The sequence below is a fragment of the Eurytemora carolleeae genome, unplaced genomic scaffold, assembly GCF_000591075.1.
Source record: "Eurytemora carolleeae unplaced genomic scaffold, Eaff_2.0 scaffold198, whole genome shotgun sequence".
NCBI classification, from domain to species: domain Eukaryota; kingdom Metazoa; phylum Arthropoda; class Copepoda; order Calanoida; family Temoridae; genus Eurytemora; species Eurytemora carolleeae.
Genome location: NW_019396106.1, coordinates 25,110 through 47,850, shown reverse-complemented (window position 1 = coordinate 47,850; position 22,741 = coordinate 25,110). Strand labels below are relative to the sequence as shown.

Here is a 22,741-nt window from a genome sequence, read left to right as displayed (position 1 = left end):
TAATGGCATGTCCGGCTAACAATTTGATCAAAGATGAATGAGATATCCCTAGTTTCCAGTTGAAAAATGGTTTTATTCAATAGTTTCTCTCACTCACGATTTTTTTTTGCTGCAGAGACAATAAGGGAAATTGTGAGAATTTATAACTATTAAGATAGAAACACGATGATATCTTCATCATCGTTACTCGGATAGAGGATTAAAGGGTACCATGTCGCTCTAACAAATAGTGGGTCACAATTATAATTACGTAAACAGCCCCTTCAATATATAGAAAAAAGATGCAGTGAACATTTTGTGGATAAAGAATTTGAGATTTTGCCACAATTTCCTTGATTTTCTAATCCCTATATCTTTGCAACATAATGACGTAGACCTTAGAGATTTCAAATTGTGAACTCTGTTGGATCAAATACTATACGTTTTAAATATCAAAGGTCTACGCCATCAAAGTGAATAAATACTAAAGTGGAGCAGACTAAGGCAACGACGACAGGTTGGGCCATAAGGTTTTATTTGGTTTGGAAATAATTGCATTTAAAGATTTCTTTTGGAAAGTAAAGACTAGAAAAAAAACTAAAGAGTAAAGACCCATGTAAAAGTGAAGACCAATAGATATATTTCGAAGATCTTAATTTTGCGGTATCACAAATTGTGCATTCCCTGTTTTACAGATTATGCATGCAGGCATTATTACGCTGTCTGAAATTATTTATTGTGCAGTAAAATTCACTTCTGAAATCTTAATTTAGGTTATTCTATATTTAAGTTAAATACAAATTCTAAGTCTGTGTTTGTAAACAAAGGGAGTCCAGTTTTTGTTGTACTGTGAACTCCGTACAGACCAATTTATAGTTAAATATCTCCAACTACTTCTTGTTGTCGAGAACTTTGAGCTCCTTGGTGAACCTTTTCTACTGGATATATATATATATATTATTTTTAAATAATTGGGACATAAAATGTCGTCATCCAACTATGAGTTTGGCCCACTTTAGTATTTGATCACTTTGCTACGCCATGGGGTGGCAAAAATATAAGGATTAGAAAATTTGAGTATGTGACATAGAGAATAGGATATGTAGAGAGGAATTTACTGGAAAAAAGTGTAAAACGGCCATTTTGTTGTACTGTTTCCATACTGCAGGTGTACTTCACATATTTATGCTATATAAGAATTTGAGATTTTGCCACAATTTCCTTGATTTTCTAATCCCTATATCTTTGCAACATAATGTCGTAGACCTTAGATATTTCAAATTGTGAACTCTGTTAGATCAAATAATTTACGTTTTAAATATTAAAGATCTACGCCATGGGGTGGCAAAAATATAAGGATTAGAAAATTTGAGTTTGTGGCCAAGACTCAATTGCTTTTTGTTTTTCTAAAAACGAAGATATCAGTTTTTCTTTCTCAACAAAATTGAAAATCTATTTATATATATATGTTTTAAAAACCAGAATACTTTTTATTTTATTTTACACAAAATATGAATGATCCACCGAGTTCACCAAATATCACATTTATTCTCCGGGTTCATTGGAGAACCGAGAGGACAACTGAAAGCTGATCCAAAAGCTGCTGAGTTTGAGATTGCTGCTCTGACTCTAAGTTCACTCGGCGGATGAGGATCCGACTCCATCTTGGATATCTCGTATTCTCGACTATTGTCATTACACCAAACCTGGAAATAAACCAACCCTGAACTGGAAACATTTATTTAAGAACGAGCTCAGCTGTTTAGTTCTTAATCTGTGACGGAAACTTTGTGTTCAGCTGGTCAGATTTATCAAAAGTTAATGAACAAATTAAACCGACTTCTTATTGGCATAGATTAAAAAGGAATTGAGGATTTTGCCACAAACTCTGAATTTTCTAATCCCTATAATTTTGCAACTCATTGTCATAGACCTTAGATATTTCAAACTATGTATCTGTTTGATCAATTAGTCTAAGCTTGATACACCTTCAAATTTCAAAGATATATGGTTTAAAAAATTTGTATTTGTGGCAAACAATCAATTCCTTTCAGAACAGTTTATTTGTTGAATTTTAACAATGGGAAATTGTTACCATTAAATTCAGACTGACCTTCTAATTTCAAGTGACTCTCCATTTCAACAGGGACATGTCGGATTCACAATTATACCATTATGTGATCAACAATGTGAAAGGTGTTTTTTATCTTAAAAAGTGTTTGATTTTGTTAATTTCTCCATTGCTTCTGAAGCAGAATAGCGCAAGTCAGTTTGGTAATGACACTGCACGATTTCATACTTAATCAGACAAAGCTGTTAAAGTACCGTTGTGAATTGTTCTCTATAAATAAAGAGCCACTTCAAATTACGCCTTCAGTCCCTTTAAATGTGTCCTCTCTTAGGCTCTTCAGCTCTACCTGTGAGAAGCCGATAAAGAAAAGTTGCTCCGGAGTGAATCCTAATTCTTGCCTGATAATCTCCAAATCTGTTAAAATAAAAACATGATCAATTTCATAAATTTAGCAAATAAAAACATAATACTTTACAAACAACTTTCAGTGATTTTTAAAACAATTTGGATTTCTTACAGTTAAATGTTTGAAATGAAAGAATGATTTAATTTAAAGAATATTTTCTTTTCATTTTTTTATATAAGAATTCGGACCAAGAAACACATGCCAGGTTACAATTACATAAACCATTTTTAGTTTCATAAAGTTACCCTCAGACTCCTCTTCATAATCTTCATCTTCAAACTTGTTTTCATCCTCATCATCCTCTTCTTCCTCGTCCTGGTCCTTATTTTCATCCTCATCCCAATCCTCATTGTCATCTTCTCTTTTCCTTCGTTTTTGAGCCTTTTCCTCAGTATATTGGATAAAAGCATCCCAAGCTGCTTTTATGCCACCATTATCAGCAATTATCTCTCCCAGCGTGTTCCTTAAAAGAACATTATCCTTTATGGTTCCCTCCCAGTGGGTTCTTGAAAACATTATGTCTGTAGTTCCCTCATAATGTGTTCCTGAAAACCTTCATCTATAGTTTCCTCCCATTTTGTTCCTGAAAACATTATCATCTATAGTTCCCTCCCATTGACGTTCCTGAAAACATTATAATCTTTAGTTCCCTCCCATTGTGGTCCTAAAAAATATTATCATCTACAGTTCCCTCTTAATGTGTTCCTTAAAACATAATCATTTAAAGTACTCTCCCATTGAGATCCTGAAAACATTAATATTTATAGTTCCCTCCCATTTTGTTCCTCCCAGTGGGTTCTTAAAAACATTATCATCTATAATTCCGTCCTAGTGTCCTAAAAACATTATCATCTTTTTTTAACATCTTATTTTTTATTTTTTAACAAACATCATCATCTATAGTTCCTTCCCAGTGGTTCCTGAAAATATTATCATCATATACACACTGTGATTTAAAGATTCCAAGCTCTGAAGCAAAAATCGACAAGAATTTTGCCAATTACTTCTTAAAAACCAAGTGCTTTATACTGCTGAAATGTACATGTAAAGGGCAACTTCTAAAGCATAAGTGAGTTAAAGCAGTAAAATCAAAGCCCAAGGCGTGGCGACACTTTAAAGTTGACCCTGTCCTAAAAAATCGTATACATTTATCATAAACTTGATTCAAGAAAATAAATATCAAAAGCATTGAGTTATTTTCAAATTGTTGATAAATTATATAAAACTATACAAATTTGTTAAAAATTTACAAAACCGTATAATCATTGTTCTAGAATTTTTTTGTTCTCTGTGTGTTATCTTTACTTTCCTGAATTACTAAAAATTAAAACGAAACTTTAAAGAATTTTATAAAATTGCAATTGTAATACAGAAACTTATACAAGGATGTAAGCATGATCCTACAAGAAAAAATATCAAAAGCTCGGAGATACAAGTTATTTTGAATTTTTCTTTGAAATTAGAAAATCATTGTACGTAGAGTATTTTGTGTGTGAAATATATATAAAAATAACCTTATGTTAGAGAAAAACAAAGAAACAAAAAATTACTAAAATTATGCTTGCATAATTTTTATTTCTTTTTTTAAATCCTGAAATGTTAAGATTAAAAAAACCACGATGGACATACATGACAACAAATCATTATTTAGATTTTCCAATTGTTTCGCGACCAAATGGTCTCGTTCTACTCATGAGTTGCCCCTGGATGATTTATTCTGGTTTCTGTTATGCCCCTGAGCGAGGGGAGGATAGCCAGCCACAACAATTTCTCGTCCGAGCCATCTCGGAATCCTCGTCCTCGTGACTTACAGCAGCGCATGTGCACAAGTCACTCATATGTAGTAGACAGCTTGACACTGGTAATCTTCCTAGACTTAAAAACACAAATACCTGGAATAAAATTTGCCCTAAAAATCTACAGTATACAGCTCACATAGCTTCAACTGTTGTGTGATACTAACAGGTACAAGGATTTACTTATAGTTTAGTTGTAGTAGTTGTTCACTGTACCGACCAGTCTAAAGACTTCACAGTGTATAGTCGACCCATCAAGTTTCTGCAACAAATGTATGCTGGCAAGATTTTTATGAGCTGTGTTCACTAGCACAGACACTCACTCTTTTAAACAAACAAACACGCATTACAGCAGGGGACAGTTTCCACCCCCTGACAAAACTTACCTAGGGTTGATCTTGTTGTTGTAGAGGGAATAGTTAGCGAACTGATTCTCCAGGCAGAGGGTCTTCTCCTTGAACCCGGCCAGAGACTTCTCATTCCACCAGTCCTTCAGGTTCCCTTCCCCGTCATACTTCCGCCCGTTATCATCGAACCCGTGGGAGAGCTCGTGACCAAAACTGAACCCTATCCCACCATAGTTCAGCTCCTTAGAATTATAAATACAATATTTAAAAAAAAGAACTTTTGCTACCCAACCATCCATCAGATGTTTTCATTGCAATTATGATTACTAATTAGGAGTTTTCAATACACAGTCATTTGTATTAGTGTCTTTCCTAATTGTTCATACACACCATTGTCCGAATAAACATTTCAGCAATCGTAAACTCTCAACATTTTTTAGAAAAATCCCGCAATTTTGTCAAACAACCAAACAATAAAAGAGTTTCTCTAATCCTGGTTAACACAATACCTCCAGTTGATTGGAAATTTAATTTTAGAGTTGTAAAGTTTAGAAAGGGAACACGTTAGATTAGATCAGATAGTATTACCAAGTACTATTGTACTAAATATTATGTACATCCATCTAATATTGCGAAAGTTTTGTGTTTTGATTTCTTTGGGCACTGATGTCTTTAGGCACTGATGTCTTTAGGCACTGATGTCTTTAGAAAGTGATGTCTTTAGGCACTGTTGGAAAAGTTACGTTTTTTCATTCCCCTAAAGACAAATTTTATCACAAAAATATTTGTAATAGGCAAAATCATGTTGAGGACAAATAACTTAAAAGAAAAATACTGTGCAAGAGAAAAAGTGTGCAGGACAAATAATGTAACAACAAATAAACATGTTTAAACCTCTCAGCTTTATGCACTTAGCTCCTTTCATTTCTTTTGTCTTGTAATTGAGCAGTTTTGTCTTAGATATTATTTTAGTATTTTTTTTCGTTTTTGTTGCGCATGATAAAGGAATTGAGTTTTTGCCACAAATCCCAATTCTGTAATACCTAAATCTCAACAACCAGTTGATGCAAACCTTTCATATTTCAAACTTACATTGTTTAATCCACCAGAATTCATACTTTGAAATATCTACGGTCTACGACATTTGGTTTTAAAGAAATTGGGATTTAAAAATCCGAGTTTGTGACAAAGACTCAATTCCTTTGAAATGATGAAATATAAAAAATGAATAAAGTTTCGTGCTCAAGTTACAACTGTCATGAAACCGTTTTTTTCTTCTTGTATATGGTTACATTTTGGTGCGGGGGGGGGGGAACGATGGTTGAAGTAGTATGCCAGGAATTTAATATATCTCAGCAGACATACACACAGTTTTATACACTATATATATACTTTTAGGGGATATTAAAGATGATCAAAAAAGGATAAAAAATTAAAATCTGTTAAAAACACCAATTTTGGGAGTAATTGTTTTTTCTTCATTTTTATCTGTCGAATTATTTTATTGAAACACTAATAATGGAAAACTTTTTATAATTACAATATAAATGACATTGATAAAATAATAAATATGATAATGAAAATTTTAGAATGTGATCTGTTATCTATATATAAATTTAGCTTGTCTGTTTGTTTGTATCCAAAAAACGTCAAAACGGCTGAACCGATCGGGCCCAAATTTTTTGTGGGACATCACGCCACAGTGAAGGTTTATGAATGATAAAAATAAAAAAATGTGTTTGAAAGGTTTTCAATTTTGTAAAAAAAATTTATATTCTTGAAAATCTGCGATTTTTTTTAAAATCCGCAAAATTTTGTTCACAATTTAAATAGAAGATGGGCGCGAAGCGCCCTAAAAGCGTAGTGCAATATATTTAAACCGTGGAATAGTAAATATAATTTTGGCTTGTTAGTCAGCATACAATAAACGTCAAAACAGCTGAACCGATTAGCTACTAACACGACCCCAAGGACGGTTAAATGTGACAAGCTTTGGCTGGAAAAAATTGGCGATTCTTTAAAAATTTAGAAATTTATCAATGTTTCAGAAAAGTTCGCAAAATTTTGAGAAAAAATTACCTCTTGGAAAGCAACATTTAAACGCTTAAACTGTTGGTAGAAGACGGGCGCGAAGCGCCAAGAAAGTCTAGTCTTTAAAGTTTGTCCGCTGGATATCGAGTTAAGCCGATGAATCCCTAGGTTTAGCCATAGTTCCAAAACCAAAAATTCTCAGCATACCTCTGGTCTATGAGAAGAGAAGAAAGGTTCTTGAAGGATACCGAATGGTATTATAATCTGGTTTAGAACTGCAGCGTAGAAAGCGTTTATCTTCTGCGGAGAGGAAATCCAGAAATGCGGAGATACGTTCTAGATTCATCATACTCAACCTTACATCGTATACGTGAATATCAATATCTATGCATGTAGCATACAAAGTAAATTATCATGTATCATGTATCGTATACTATGTGTCCTAATATACATGATGTCCTTGTATACTTAGTGTCCTAGTATACTTGGTGTCCTAGTATACATGGTGTCCTTGTATACTTGGTGTCCTAGTATACATGGTTTCCTAGTATACATGGTGTCCTAATTTACATGGTATCCTAGTATACTTGATGTCCTAGTACACATGGTGTCCTCGTATACATGGTGTCCTCGTGTACATGGTTTCCTAGTATACATGGAGTCCTAGTATACATGGTGTCCTGGTGTCCTAGTATACATGGTGTCCTAGTATACATGATGTCCTAGAATACAAGGGTGTCCTAGTATTAATGGTGCCCTAGTTTACATGATGTCCTAGTATACATAGAGTCCTTGAATACAAGGGTGTCCTAGTATACATAGGGTCCTTGAATACAAGGGTGTCCTAGTATACATAGGGTCCTTGAATACAAGGGTGTCCTAGTATACATGGTGTCCTAGTTTACAGAGTCCCAGAATACATGGTGCATGTGTCCTATAGTATACCTGGTATCCTAGTGGAATAAGTGAACAATATATTTAGAATATAGTATTTACATATAGAATTATACAGTATAAATGGTGTCCTGGTCCCCTGGAATACAGGGTTTCCTTTTATGCATGGGGGTTCACATATGCCCATATATAATATGTCAAATTATACATGAAGTTCTCATATATAGAATACTTAAAATTAATTAAAATTAATATATTCTAAATAATTTTCATTATTTCAAACACTTATTTAAATTTCATTGAAAAAGGAGAATTTCTAAGATATAAATTAAATATATTTAAAGAAAAAGTGCTCATTTGTAGACACGGGGGTAGTGGGGGGGGGCCAAAATCCTATGTACCCCTAGACATGCTCCCCCTAGGCCCCCTCCTAGAGGCAGGCCCTAATAAATTAAACTTACTTATATATATTCTTTTCTTATCAATTAACAATGTCACAATTTGTCCATTTTATGATAATTTCTCAAATTCTTTCTTTAATCTTAATCTTAATTTTAATTTTTTTTTCGCGGGGTTTCCAACGGGCCGACCGGTCATTCTGCACACTCCGCCTGCTGAGGTCAACCATGGGGAGCGGGAGGCTATGCAACCTGTCAAGGATGCATATGCACTCCGACATCCTGGACCAGGTTTCTAATGAAGAAATCTTGAAACAATTTGTTCAAAATAATCCTCGAATTCTAAATTTGGAGGCAGTATTGGAGGCAGTATATTAAAGCTTTTAATTATTTTTTGTTGACTCTAAAGCCGTAGCATTTGAATGGAATGCTATTTTTAACCCGTTTTTAATGATTGAAAACAGCTACATGTTTCCATAACTATTTACCAAAAATTTATTTAAATAGGGAAATTTGAGAACATTTTTATCAACAATGTTTTGGGACATCGATAAAAAGCTTTAAATAATACTGTCTCCGGAGTGTAATCTAGTCATAATTTAGACATATCATAATTGATATGATCTCAATACTCGATAGAAAAAAAAATGTTTTTAAAAAGTTTTTTTGCTCTTCTTTTAACTACTAGATTCTATAATGGTATGATTGGTAATAATTGGTGATAACTAATAGTCAGCTAGGTTAATATAGATTTTTAACTTAATTAATTTTTATTATTAATACAGTTTTTTAGGGGGTGCACACAAAAAATAAGTTCACCCCCCCCCAAAGCTTAACCTCCACTACGCCCCTGTTTGTAGAATCATTATCTTAATAATGTTATGTGTTAAATACACTAATTTCAGGCCTCCTGTCAATTTAAATATTACTAACCATGGTTCAATAAAGTATATCATGTATTGTGCATTGTTTAAAGAATAGACAATTATAGTTCTGAAAAGTTTAGAAACTCCTAAATGGTGTACGTACATGAAAAAAGGTTCGCACTCACATTTTGAATTCTAGAACTCTCAATATTGACAATAACAACTTGCGAATTAATATATACCTAATATTTGTAACTATGAAACTAGTTCAGGCAAAAACATCGGATTTAACAATGATTCAGTAGTTATTTTGGGGCATCTGCGACTCGGCATTGCAAATTGCAGCTGCCAGCTAGATGGACAGCATATATTACATAGTCTCTATCAAACTTCTAAACTCTACATTTAGGTTCTTATTTCCATTCATCACTTCTTCTTTTTAATGATGTTTCTCTTTTTTGATTTTTGTCGTGTTTTTTGGACAGGAAAGTTTTGACATCAAATAAACAGTGAACAATTTTTACCCAAGAATTATGGTTTTTAACTTCTGCTAATTGATTAAATTTTTTTGCAAAATAGCCAAAAATGTCAATTCTGACCAGTAAGAGGATCAACTTTTGTGAACCAGCCTCTTGGAAAAAATAAGAGAGCTGAGGTTTCACATGAGGTTGTTAACCAAACCTTGCAGATTATACTTTCCATTCATTTAGAAGGTCATCAGCTACTGCTTCTGCAGATGATAGAGCCTCAGCTTAACAATAAATCAGTTTCTAATATGCCTCAAGAATATATATCAACTAGTAAACGTGCAGTGATGAATATGGCTTCTCTTTTAAGTAACCCAGCTGCATCAACAGTTGAGAACTCTATAAATGTCGAGATTGTAACTTCTGAAACTACAGAGAATCCTGCTGATACTGAACTAGAGACATCTCTTGAACATTAACCATCAGCTAGGGAAGGATCTTCGGTTCAGCGAGAATCTGCCTTTTTGAGCACAGGAGGATCTTACAAGATAGCTAAAAATGACAATGTTGTCATGGTTTACTCTTTTAATGGAACCATTAATCTTTGAAAAATAACATTACTTTATCTATATTTAGTACCTTTATAACCTGATTGTAATAAAGTTTGCTGTAGTTTTTATTATGTGATTGAAATTACTAGCGGATATAATATTAGCAGCAGGGAAGTAATAAATATTATATACCAGCTGAGAATATTTCATCTCGGTTCAAGTAAATTTTATCCCGGATAGCTGGGACAAAATGAATTTCAGGATGAATTAATAAAATAGTATAATAAGGGCAGCCAAGAAATAAATAAGCTTCCTTCCACTCCCTACCAAATGCTTTGACAAATAACGCTATTACTTCATTATTCTTCTTTTGTTGAATATAGTGATTCTTATGATTATGATTTTACAACCTGGCAATGTGTATTCAACTTTAAAAACGTTTTTGATACTTTTAGCATGCTGGCAAATGGAAACTTCTAAACAAAGACACCCATGGGACTTTTGAAGCCACTTTTTGATTCAAGATCAAGATGTCTATATAATTTAGAAAGTTTTTAGCTTAATATTCGTAGGTTTACATGAAATTAGAGAAGAAAAGGTAGGTGGGAACTTTTTTTAATGTACACCCTTCAATTCTTTTATATTTATTGTATAGATACATAAACCGAAACCAGTTTCCATGAAAAACCTAACAAAGTCAAAATATAGAGATTGATGATAACCCCATTAACTTCTTTTCTAAATTGTCAAAATTAGTTTGGTATGTTTAAAGAGACTGTAGAGTGAAAAGGTAATTTCAATTGACCCTTGATTTATTGTGTGTGGGTTCTCTTAACAATTGACTTGTGGAGTCCAGCGACAATAAAAGAAATGTATAGAATTCATCACTCATCCAGGCCCATTGATTGGTATATTGTTTACTTTGGTTAGTATATATTACTATTGTTTGGTATGTATTACTTTGGTTTGGTTTAGTTTAGTGTGGTTTTCTATAGCTTGGTTTGGTTTGGTATGGTTTACTTTGGTTTGGTTTAGTTTAATATGGTTTTCTATAGCTTGGTTTGGTTTGGTATGGTTTTATATAGCTTGGTTTGGTTTGGTATGGGTTTCCTTGTGTAATTTGTCCCAGAGTTTGTCTGGCGCTTGATTGTGTCTCATGTAGAGTAGTTTAGTTTCAAGATAACTTGAACCTATCTCAATCTTTCCATACGTTCTCTCCAAAGATTTCTGAAATATCAACCGGGAAAAAATCATTTCAAGATTTTTTTAATCAATATTTGTTTTATCTCTTTTATCTACTGTGATAACAAAAAAAAACTGGAGTAGAAAGTCGACTTTTAGTTACCACTTCAAATAGTCTAGTTAACATGAGGCACAGCAAAAATGCCGACTTCTTTCCCTTTTCTTTCTACATCACATATAATGTAATGTAAAAAAAAACATGTAAAAAAGGAAAAGATTTTCTTTTAAAGAGTTTTTGTTACATCATTGGTGTTAAACTGCTTTTGACAGTTCTTTTAATGGACACTTCTTGTACTTTGTCGTTTTGCTTTTATTTAATTTATTTCAAGATTAATCCTATTTTCCCTGGGGGGACCATCTATGTTAGAGAGAGTGGGGGAATATCTAGCCAAGTTTATGATTCTTTAATTTTGAATTTAATCTCACCAGTTTTCCAACAATGGATGAGAATCCGACCAAACCATGGATCTTCTTGGATTTGTTTACAGCTGCAGTTTTAGTTTCAAGATCCATCCAGGTATTCTTCTCCAGGTTCTTCTCTACACTGGTTCCAACTCTATGGAAGGGATTGAACTAACTTTACGTCAGTAAGAAACTAATTTTTTTGCAGTGAACATTTCTCCTTTTATAATCATTTATTTGGTAGTTAGAGTGGGTTCGGGTGAGGAGCTAATGGGGTAAAAATAAACTTAATTTAAATAGCAAAATGAAAATTAACCAGTTTTGTGGAAAATTGAGGAATATAGATTATCATTTTAATCACGGTAAAGGAATTGAGTGTTTGCCCTCCAATCCCTACATCTATGCAACCCGATGTCGTGGACCTTAGATATTTCAGTTAAATAAAAAAATCCAAGTTTGAAATATGAAAGGTTTACACTATCAGGTTTTATAGACAAATAAATTAGACAATTTGAATTTGTGGAAAAGGCATAATTCCTTTATGAGATGATTTTGACTAATATGAACCTGTGAAGTATTTTAGTTGCTTCTTCCACTACAGAAGAATTAAACCCATTGGTCTCCTGTACATTTACATGTTACAAGAAGTAGTAAAGGACATGTACATACATTTTCTATAAATGCACTTGCTATAATTAAACTGACAATAATTACATTTCCTTTAAAGTTACACTATTTTATACCATTAAATCGACAATTACACTTTTTATATAATTTCAGTCCAAGTGCCGTCTGTCTCACCTTATTTAGGGTAAGGTTTGGCTAAGACAATTTCAGGGCCAAGCGTTGCATGCTACAGGGTGTCCCATGAAACATGACAGTTGGCAAATAGTTTTAAATGTCTTCTTCCATATGTCAAGTTGTTTGTTACCAAAGAGAATAATAATAAATGTTTTATGGCATCCATATTATAGTAAAATTGGTTTCCAAGTAAAATATATATGAGGTAAGTTTTTAAAACTAAATTAACTGCAAAAAGTCTTTAATATCTAATACAGTATATGGAAGAAGACATTCAAAACTATTACCAAATGTCATGTTTCGTGGGACACCCTGTAGGTCAAATTAGGAGACAGAGTGCTGCAGCCAGAGATATGGGCCGAGTGCCGTGGCTAGAATTGAAGACAGGAACAAAGGAATTGAGTCTTTGCCACAAACTCTGATTTTCTGATAACTATATCTTTGGAACCAAATGTTGCATACCTTAGATATTTCAAACTATGAATTCTGTTAGATCAAATAATCTGAGTTTGAAATATCAAAGGTTTATAACATCAAGTTCTAAAGATATTGTGGTTTAAATATTTGATTTTGTTCCAAAGACTTAATTCCTTTATTGCTTATATAATTGTTGGCGTAAATTCTAAATTCCAATTCTAAACGTCAATTAAATTTGTGTACTAATCTAACCTTCTATGAATTGTAACCATATAGGAGTTGTAACCTTATAGGAAATATAATTATAGAAAGTGTAATTATAACAAATGTGTATTCTTAAGAATTGTAAAGGAATTGAGTCTTTGGAACAAAATCAAACTCAGATTATTTGATCTAACAGAATTCATAGATTGAAATATCTAAGGTCTACAACATTTGGTTTCAACGATATAGTGAATAGAAAATCAGAGTTTGTGACAAAGACTCAATTCCATTATGTGAATAGTAACTGAGCCAAGATAATGATTAAAATGTATCGTTAAAGAAAATAATTATGTAATATGTAATATATGTAATGTATGTAATATATGTAATATAAAAACTTTATCTAAACTTGTTTGTAGATAAAACTATACCTTGAGATATATATTTGATAGAACGTATTTAAACATACTTTCAGTTTCTCGGATACATGTTATCCAACTTATAGACTTCCGGGCTCTGCAGAAATAAAGAGATTAAGACGAACACAGTTAAAAAAAATTAATCAAATAAAAAAAAGAATCTTTACCTTTTCTTGTAACCTTTAACTTCGTCCTTAAATGTTTGTTGAATAGATCTGAACTGATGAGAGAGATTTTCTATCAAAGATTCATAAACTTTCCAGAAACAGAACAAGGATATTAACTCTCGTCCTTCTTTGCTCTGCAGAAGACTGGATATCTTGCCTGAAACCCTCTCCATAAACCTAAATTACTCTTTGTGTTCGTTTAATTAAGATTATGTTCCTAGGTTATGTTGTATGATGTGGATACAATAGACTAGGACCAGAATTATATACCAACTGCCCAGAGCTGAAAACTTTAGAATGGTGGATATCGAGATCATGCTTGATCTCCTCTTTTTCTTAATCTCCAGATTAAATAATGCTTGTTCTCTTCTTGTTATTGATCTCCAGATTAATTAATCGATCGGGATTAAGTTAATCGGGATCGATAGGGATAGTTAATCCTGACGTTTACCCGCACTTGGTCGATTTTACCGGGAAACCAAATATTTTCAAAAAAGTCGATTCACTCAATTTAGAATCTCAAAATCAGGATAAAAACATTCCCGTGGTTCTTTCGAGTTCCCTTATAAAAAATTGAGGCAAATCAGTCTAAAAGTTCCTGAGTTATGATCAGACAAACAAATAGAGCTTACAACTTTATATATATATATATACTAGATTGGGAACCCAGCGCTGCCCGTGCCCAGGTTACTAAAAGTTTACCCGCACTTGAACGATTTTATCGGGAAACTAAAATTTCGCTTTTAAAGTCGAACCACTCAACTTAGAATCTCAAAATCAAGCTAAGAACTTTCCCGTGGCTCTACCGAGTTCCCCAATTTAAAATTTGAGGCAAATCCGTTCAGGGGTTCCTGAGTTATGATTGGTAAACAAACAGACAGAAAAACAGAGATTACAACTACAACTTTATATACATAGATAAACAAAGGTTGAAACTTTTGAATGAAATAGCGCATGATTGACTGACAACAGTTTTTTTGATTCTGAATTGATCGAATTAATCAATCGGACATGTAAAAAGCTCGCATAAGAAGGGATTAACAGTTTAAAAGTTCATTCCTCAGGAACAAAACATATTTAATGTGTGGGGGAAAGTAAGAAAGAATAAAATGTTGTTACAGCGGATTGAGACATTAAAAGAACTGAATACGTAAATTCAAGTAACACATCCTAAAGAGCGACACATCCGATTCACAACGGTTCCCTTTAAACCTCTCTCTGACTAACACTGATCTTAAAAAGTGTACAGTTCAACCAATCTCCTGCACCACTGCACAGTAAAAATAAACAAGTTAATTTTTTAGAGAAACCACAATTGAGCAGGTAGGATACTTAATCAGACAAAGGTTTAAAGAGTACCGTTGTGAATCGGCCCTACCACTCTAACAATTAAAAGTCACTTGAAATTATGTATACACTAGAGTTCCGGTAAATAAAATTATCATTACACAAGTATGTTTAAAATGTATATAGAGTGGACCCGAAATAGCTTCCTTAAAGGGAGTGTTCGCGAAAAATGAAAGGGGGTATAGGCTTAATGCGATAAAAAAGCGCTTTTGATCGCTACTAATCTTACTTCTATCTGTTGCGTCTATAAGGAGAAAATTGATAAAGACGTCTCATACCGGAGAGCGTAGCGCCCATACAAATTAAGGAAGTTGGAACATACGACTTAGACCGTAAAAAAATCAAATTAATATCAAACAAATCATTCAGATATTACAACCTATAGTCATCGATTATCTTTCGCCACGCATGTTATTTCTCGAACTTAAAGTTATTCATAAACTACCGAACATCATTAAAAACTATATAAACTTCAGTTTACCTTTCCGAGATAATATTTATTTTTGTCTCCATAGACAAGGTTTCATCATCTTTACTCCGGATAGTGTTATTCAACAGTTTCCCCCAATCCAGCAGGTTGTATTTATCCTGGAGAAAAACTAGTATTATGAGAGATTATTGCTGGATAGGAATCAGCTCTATTGTAGCCTACACTTCATAAGAAGGCCTATCTTCATAGAGAATAGAATATATTCTATTCTCTATGCCTATCTTGCCTTTCCTTTTTCCTAAAATAGACCTGAATACTTGCTTCAAGCTCTAATGTTTTAATCCCTATTACTTTGCAACCTGATGGTGTATAAGCTTAGGTATTTAAAACTTTTTCTATAAGATCAGATCTATCAGAATTTTATTTATATCAAATATCTACGACATCAGATTGCAAGTATATAAGGATTAATTTATTTATCTATGGATTAAAAAGTGAAAGTTTGAGGCAAGTGTTCAGTATAGTTCTTGTATATTCAAAAGCTTGTGAGAATGTTCTAAGATTTTACTTGTAGTTCCTGGATTAATAAAAGTATGGGCAATTGTTCCAAGATTCTACTTGGAGTTTCTTACTTGTTAAAAGTATGGAAAAATGTTCCAAGATTCTACTTGGAGTTCCAGGATTGTTAGAAGTATGGACAAATGTTCAAAAATTCTACCTGAAGTTCCTGAATTGTTAGAAGTATGGACAAATGTTCCAAGATTCTACCTGAAGTTCCTGAATTGTTAGAAGTATGGACAAATGTTCCAAGATTCTACCTGTAATTCCTGGATTGTTAGAAGTATGGACAAATGTTCCAAGATTCTACCTGGAGTTCCTGGATTGTGAAATGTATGGACGAATGTTCCAAAATTCTACCTGGAGTTCCTGAATTGTTTGAAGTATGGACAAATGTTCCAAGATTCTACCTGTAGTTCCTGGATTGTTAAAGTATGGACAATTGTCCAGAGATTCTATCTTGAGTTCCTGGATTGTTAATAGTATGGACAAATGTTCCAAGATTCTACCTTTAATTCCTGGATTATTAGAAGTATGGACAAATGTTCCAAAATTCTACCTGGAGTTCCTGGATTGTTAAAATGTTCGACGAATGTTCCAAGATTCTGTGGTTTTCTGGTTTAGTTTCGTCTGAACCGAGTTTAAACTCTGAAATAAAACAACTTAAAGGGATTATCAACGTTTTTTCAATCGAACCTTCTGGTCAAGCTACAAAAACTTATAAACTTTTTTCGTAACTCGCATCCATTGTTGAAACATATGCATGTCTTCTTCTTGATGTTCTCGTTGTATTTTCCATGCAGTGCAGGGATGTCCCAAAACATGGTAATTACGTGACGACTTTTATATCGTCTTTGATCCACGCGGCATTTTTTGTAAACTCAATAAACGTAGTATTACAGTTAAAACAGTTACAATCTCATCTCATACTAATTTAAAAATGTGCTCTGCTCTGCTCTGGGAAAGTGGAGGGGTGATGGGGGCTTAACCTTTTTTATCTTCCTGTATAAGCCCCTAGAAACATCAACATGGTAGCTGAAAATATATGTTAATAAACCTAGAAGGTTAAATTATACTAAGCTGTTTACAAGGAAAATGATGAAAACCTGGCACAACAGATTCTTTTCTCTCATGAGGATTTATCGTAATTTGTGATAATTATATTATATGTAATAATTATGTCTTCATGGAACAAATATTTGATTTGTTGACCTCTCAGACAACACAATCTAATTCCAGCAAAAGTAAGAAACTCATTTTTACGGAACAATTGGTACGACTTTGCTATATCGTTACTCGTCGTACTTTCACCAATTCAATTTGTTTAATTTTCTTCAGATTTTAAAAGTTGTTGTTTTCTCTTATCTCTGATTAAACCTATCCAACCTATTGCGTATAGTTTCAATCAAAAGTATCTAACTAACCTAGATGTGTGAGATTGTGATACAAGAGTTCAGGAACAGCTTCCTCCGGAGATCCGTCCTCAACCAGATGAAATATATCCTTGATATAGTTGGTCAGCAGAGGTCGGGTTCTATCTGTAAGCAGAATACCTGATACAAAGTTAAAACAAGAAACCCTCAAAAAATTTCAGTTTATATTCCTTCCACATAAAATGCAAAAAAACACGCAGATTACAGTACATTTTTTTGTGTAAACAATTTGGGATTTCTTCTTCTTAATATTTCTTATTAAACCTTAACTCACTTCTCTCGTCTTTAGAATAATAGTTCCTGGAGCTGAAGATTAGGTTTGGTTCGTCCATCTTGAGAATATGTAAACTTGAATTTGTATCACTGATGGATATACTCAGGGAGAAGAAGGGTTGAACTCCGAACCTTGTAAAAAGATCTCCGAGAAGCTCCGCTAAATCCGTCCCGGGGTTCTCATCACTTTGTAAACGTTACTTTTAGGATTTATAAACTATTGACATTTTGGTGTTCTTTTAAAATAATAAAATCCACAAAACAACAGCTTTGCAGATTTCCCCAATTTTTGCTGTCATTTTAAATACAAAAATCTGTTTATTGCATGATATTTGCCTACTCCCTCTGGGCTCTGAGTCCGAAACTTAAGACAAAGCATCCTAATGAAACCCAGTATCGGAAATCAGGTTTCAAGAATTGGGTCAGGCAATTTTGCAGAACCCTATTTTCTTTAAATTCTCTTTTAGTTTTCAGATTTCTTAAATCAAAATCTACACAAATGTATAATGTAAAATACTCAAATGCAATGGCAAACCTCACATAATTAAACAAATTCGGTTTAGTTGGGTGAAGACAATGAAAAGTGTAAATCTGTAGATTTATAAAATATCAATTTATCAGTCCTATTCATCAACCTTTTCAGAAACCAAAATTGTCCTTCACAAAGAAAAGAACGTTCCTGAGTTTAAATTTGATTGATGAGAATATCGCGTCCAGTTCCTTCTTAGACTCGGATATTGTTATTTTATCCCGACCCAGACACTGATTATAGAAGAGACGAGTTTTCTTCACGATCTTAGAGGTGTGTTTAACCTTACCTCTCTTCTCCAGTCCTTTCCTGGGGGATTGGGAGAGATTATACTAGGAAACCTTGGTTTTCTTATAGGAATTAAGCCTTGGCAAAAACTCAAATTTTCTCAATCCTTTATTCTTTCCAACCTGTTGGTGTAAACCATTTATATTTCAAACTTAGAATATTTGATAAAACAGAATTCATAGTTAAAAATATCTAAAGTCTACGGTATTAGGTTGAAAAAATATAGGGATTAGTAAATCAGAGTTTGTGGCAATGACTCCATTCCTTTATACAACCCTATTTCGGGTTCATTGAATCTCACAAAGCAAAAACATGGGAGATGCCTTAAAGAAAGTATGGTATCTATTTCATTACAAAAATTGTCCAAATGTGTCTTTAAAAATGGCAAAAAAAGTTATAATTATTTTGACAATTTTGGTTCCTATTAATTAATTGAACTCTGAAGAAAAGATCATAATGTGCATTTCCGGTAATTTTATTCTTGTGTATATATGCCGGTGATTAAGTTAAGAATTGAACATCTGTGTTCAAGTTCTAATCAAACTCCTAGTCCTACACTTAAAAATCTGTCCGATCCTAATGGTTTGAACATTTCTCCTATCCAACCGAACAAAGTTCGTCCAGTGTTCCGTCCCAGTAGGTCTGGGATGAATGTTTCTCCAGTTTCCACAGGAGAACTTATAGAAATCCTGGCACGGATCTATCTCCAGGTTCATGGAACTTAGAACCCGAAGACAATGTTTGGTCGTGCATCTATCCTTACTCCAGAATACCTGGAGAACAAGTTTAGACTCCGGGTTAGATATTTAAAAACTAGTTTGTTACCTTTTCTCCGGTTGGATTTACTATCTTTGTATTTGAATCTAGTGTGGAAGAGGATACTGGAACAATATCTGTGAATGAAGCGTTCTCTGTTCCTGTTGGAGGAACAGGTTCGAAACCCTTAATCTTTATAGTTCTAGGTTAATTCAAGCTTTGTTAACATTTCATAAAAAGGAATAAAAGATGGAAGGAAGGAAGGAAGGAAGGAAGGAAGGAAGGAAGGAAGGAAGGAAGAAAGGAAGTGTTAACATCCCTATGTCTGTCATAAAGTTTAAGTGCTGCTGTAGCCACTAGGACAGAAAGAACGAAGATTGAGAAGGATGAGATGAAGATGATACAATAGTTTGGGTTACTCTGGGTCTGGTCTTTACCAGAGGAACCTGAGAGAGGAGCATAACGATATCTTGTCATCGGTCTGATGAGAACTAATTCCTGTTCTCCACCTGTGTATCCAGGTACAGGAGGAGAACATCTGGAAACTAATCATTCTTTTCTAAAAATCTGAGAAAAAATCGATGGAACTCTAAGTTACATACGTAATTTGTAAGGATTTGTAAGGTTTTAACTGTTTTTATCGAAAAATATATGTACATTGTATTTAAAGAAAATTTACAAAAAATCGGACTCTTTTCATAAATATTGAGACGTTTGTAAAATACCATTACGTGAAAACCTGTATTTTGATTTAAATATTTATTTAGTCTTCGTTATTAGATAAAACTAGAAACTATGTATAACAGCTGTTCATGGTGATCCGTGAAACATTACTATTCGTGAACTTCAAGAACAGTGGCGTAAATAAGGGGGGTTATTGGGGTTATTTACCCCCCCCTACAATCCGGGGGGTAGTTCCCCCCCCCCCCTTAGAATCCTGGGGGTAATTACCCCCCCCCCCCTAGAATCTTGGGGACACAAATATCCCCGTTTAGTAACTTGATCTCCATTCTCCATGTCCATGATAACCATTAATTATTAGGAAAAATGTTCAAATTTTTTTGGCGCTTCGCGCAGATAATCTTACTCAAATAACTCAATCAACTTTATCAAAGTAACATAGATAAATTTTACCCAAAAATCGAGTTTTTTAATGCGGTTGCTTACTTCCACTATATGTCAAATTAAGTATAAAGCTCTCCCGGGGGGGGAGTAAAATGTTAAAAGATCAAGATTATTAAGAATTAAATTTTAAAAAGTAAGACATTTCTCTTTAAATAAAATGAAATAAATATATATACCTAGTACATTGACGACAAGAAAATTTTAGAAATTAGAAATTAGAATAAAAACAAAGACAATATTTTTTCAAAGTTTTGCAGAGTAGCTTTTCTAAAGATTTAAAAAAGGTTACATCTTTTTCTTCTTAGAGTAAAACTATTTGTTATGTTACTTAAAATAAATTTTTACAGATCTTTGTAGTTAATGTCAAATGAATAAATATAATGAAGGATATAAAACAACAAGGTAAAAGCCTTTATTTGATGGAGTTTGTAAATGCCAGAAATGAGTGGAAAATGCAAATCAAACCCAAACAAAACTAATATAGGAAATATTTTANCTCAAAAATAATCAAATATCTAACATTCTTTTAGTAATTTTAGACAAAATGTTAAGAATTTCTCAAAAATATTCAAATATCTAACATTCTATTAGCAATTTTGAACAAAATGTTTAGGTTTCTTCTTGAAGGAATGGCCCAAGTAAAGTTGAAGAAGTTATTCCATGAATGCTTCTTAAATGAATTGGGACTTGGGAGTGTAATGAAGAAGTTCACTTTACCAGTTTTAATTAAGTTTAAGTTTCATGTCTTTCGAAGAAAAGTCCTTTTATTAGGAGCTCGGTACAAAAATGGAATTGAGACATTGCCACAAACTCTGATTTTCTAATCCATATGTATTTGCAACCCGATATCGTATATAGAACTTGGATATTTCAAACTATTAATTCTGTTAGATCAAATAATCTAAGTTTTAAATGACAAAGGCTTACACCACCAAGTTGTAAAGATATCGGGATTAGAAAATCAGACATTGTGGCAAAGACTCATATGATTTGGCACTGATATTTGTCATTTTCAAACCTTGCTGGAATTATGGCACATATACAATTCTCTGCCAAAAATAAATCTAAATTTTAGAAGCAGCTCTGTTCCTAATATTTGGTTTTATAAAATACAGGGTTATCCACAAAGTACTGCGGAATTCCTGTTTTAGCCAAATCATTAAGTAACATGCATTCAAATACTTTATTCAAGGCAGAACCCCACAGTAGTATCTAAAGTAGAACATTTTTTATTCGTTCAATGTAAAGGAAAGAAACAGGCGTTATGTATCCTGAGGGGTATAAATATATACATATTTATATCTATAGCCTTTCATGTTAAACAACGCCAGAAAATTAAGAAAGTACTTCAAAATTTATAAAATTTTTGTTGATAAAATTTACAAAATTTTTGTTGAAGACAACAAACAATCGTTAGGATACTTAGGTAACTTTTTGTGACTTGTAATTGTCCTAACTATGATTTATGTACAGGGTGACCCACAAAACATGACAGTTGGTAAATAGTTTAGAATGTCTTCTTCCATAATTTGTTCAGTTGTTTGATACCAAAATATTTGTCCTGAGGCAATTGATTTCTGATTGAACTGGTTTGTTGTTCTTTTGCATATGCCGACATACATACATACAATGTAACAAATATGTTCTAGTATGATCCCCCATTTTTTTTTTGGCAGAAAAATTGCCTCAGCTTCAAAGTTTCAATATTTTCTTTTATCCGATACTGAGCTTAAACCTAAATTATGAAAATTTTCTGTGTACCATACAAAACATCAATTTCAAGGAAAATCGAGTTTTCACTTTAACATTAAGTTCAAGCTAAAATTACTGGGGCATATTATCCTACCTAAATCCACCCTGCGACTGGCAATTTAAATCTGCACCCTGCGGCTGGATTAAGGTAACACTACTCTTTATAATACCAGTATCATTCATAATACCATATGGTAGATGATCTATAACCCCATGAGACTACACAGACTGCTCATACACTCTACCTGGATAGGCTGAGTAGGCCTGTAGTGTCCCGGCACGCCATGACACGGTTCCATGTATTGTTTTTTACTGACATCTCACGGCCACTTGTTGTATTCAGGTGTTAAGTTTTAAAACTTTTAAAGTTTAATACTCCAATTTTAAACATAAAACATAACGAGGTCCTTTTGTACATAACCACTTTTTCAACAATTTTCAATTAAATTAGTATTTATTTATAGGGTTAGGTTAGGTTAGGAAGACACTTTCTGGGCCGAGCGCTGCGGCTAGGACAGGCTAGGGGGCCGAGCGCTGCGGCCACATATCTTACATTTAAGATCAATGTTCAAAATTGATAGGAGGGGGTTGGGCGGCCGGGGGGGGTCCAAAAATCGTTTTCTAGGATATTACCACATAACGTTCATCAATATATGTTTATTTTTAAAGATTTTGAGTTTCCTAATTCAAAGGATCCTGAAATATCCCTGAATACAGATTTCTCCTGATTGGTCGTGTGCAGTACTTGTAAACAATTTAAAACATGCTGTGGAAAATATCGCATATAGGTGT

General features: G+C 33.3%; 1 protein-coding gene across 1 annotated transcript; it reads right to left on the bottom strand.

The window, feature by feature from the left end:
* Positions 1-1,444: 1,444 nt before the first annotated feature.
* On the bottom strand, positions 1,445-19,759 carry LOC111695101 (endothelin-converting enzyme homolog). The gene is made up of 18 exons (XM_023464292.1): positions 19,392-19,759; positions 19,142-19,274; positions 18,893-19,089; positions 18,179-18,337; positions 17,501-17,685; positions 17,218-17,331; positions 16,353-16,441; positions 15,287-15,393; positions 13,459-13,635; positions 13,304-13,388; positions 12,018-12,073; positions 11,475-11,604; positions 10,917-11,033; positions 6,838-6,966; positions 4,639-4,841; positions 2,702-2,919; positions 2,397-2,464; positions 1,445-1,685 (listed from the first exon to the last, which is right to left on the bottom strand). The coding sequence occupies exons 1-18, from the start codon at positions 19,547-19,549 to the stop codon at positions 1,509-1,511; spliced, it is 2,502 nt and encodes an 833-aa protein (XP_023320060.1). The 5' UTR covers positions 19,550-19,759; the 3' UTR covers positions 1,445-1,508.
* Positions 19,760-22,741: the final 2,982 nt, after the last annotated feature.

Bases quoted from the DNA above. Each gene is read 5' to 3' on its own strand.
- LOC111695101 (XM_023464292.1), bottom strand. From the start codon at position 19,549: ATGACAAGATATCGTTATGCTCCTCTCTCAGGTTCCTCTGGTAAAGAC. The intron at 12,074-13,303 runs GTATAGTTTTAT...GTAAATGTACAG, and splicing joins TATCAAATATATATCTCAAG to GAGACCAATGGGTTTAATTC. The intron at 1,686-2,396 runs GTAGAGCTGAAG...GTTTATTTCCAG, and splicing joins TCTTTATCGGCTTCTCACAG to GTTTGGTGTAATGACAATAG.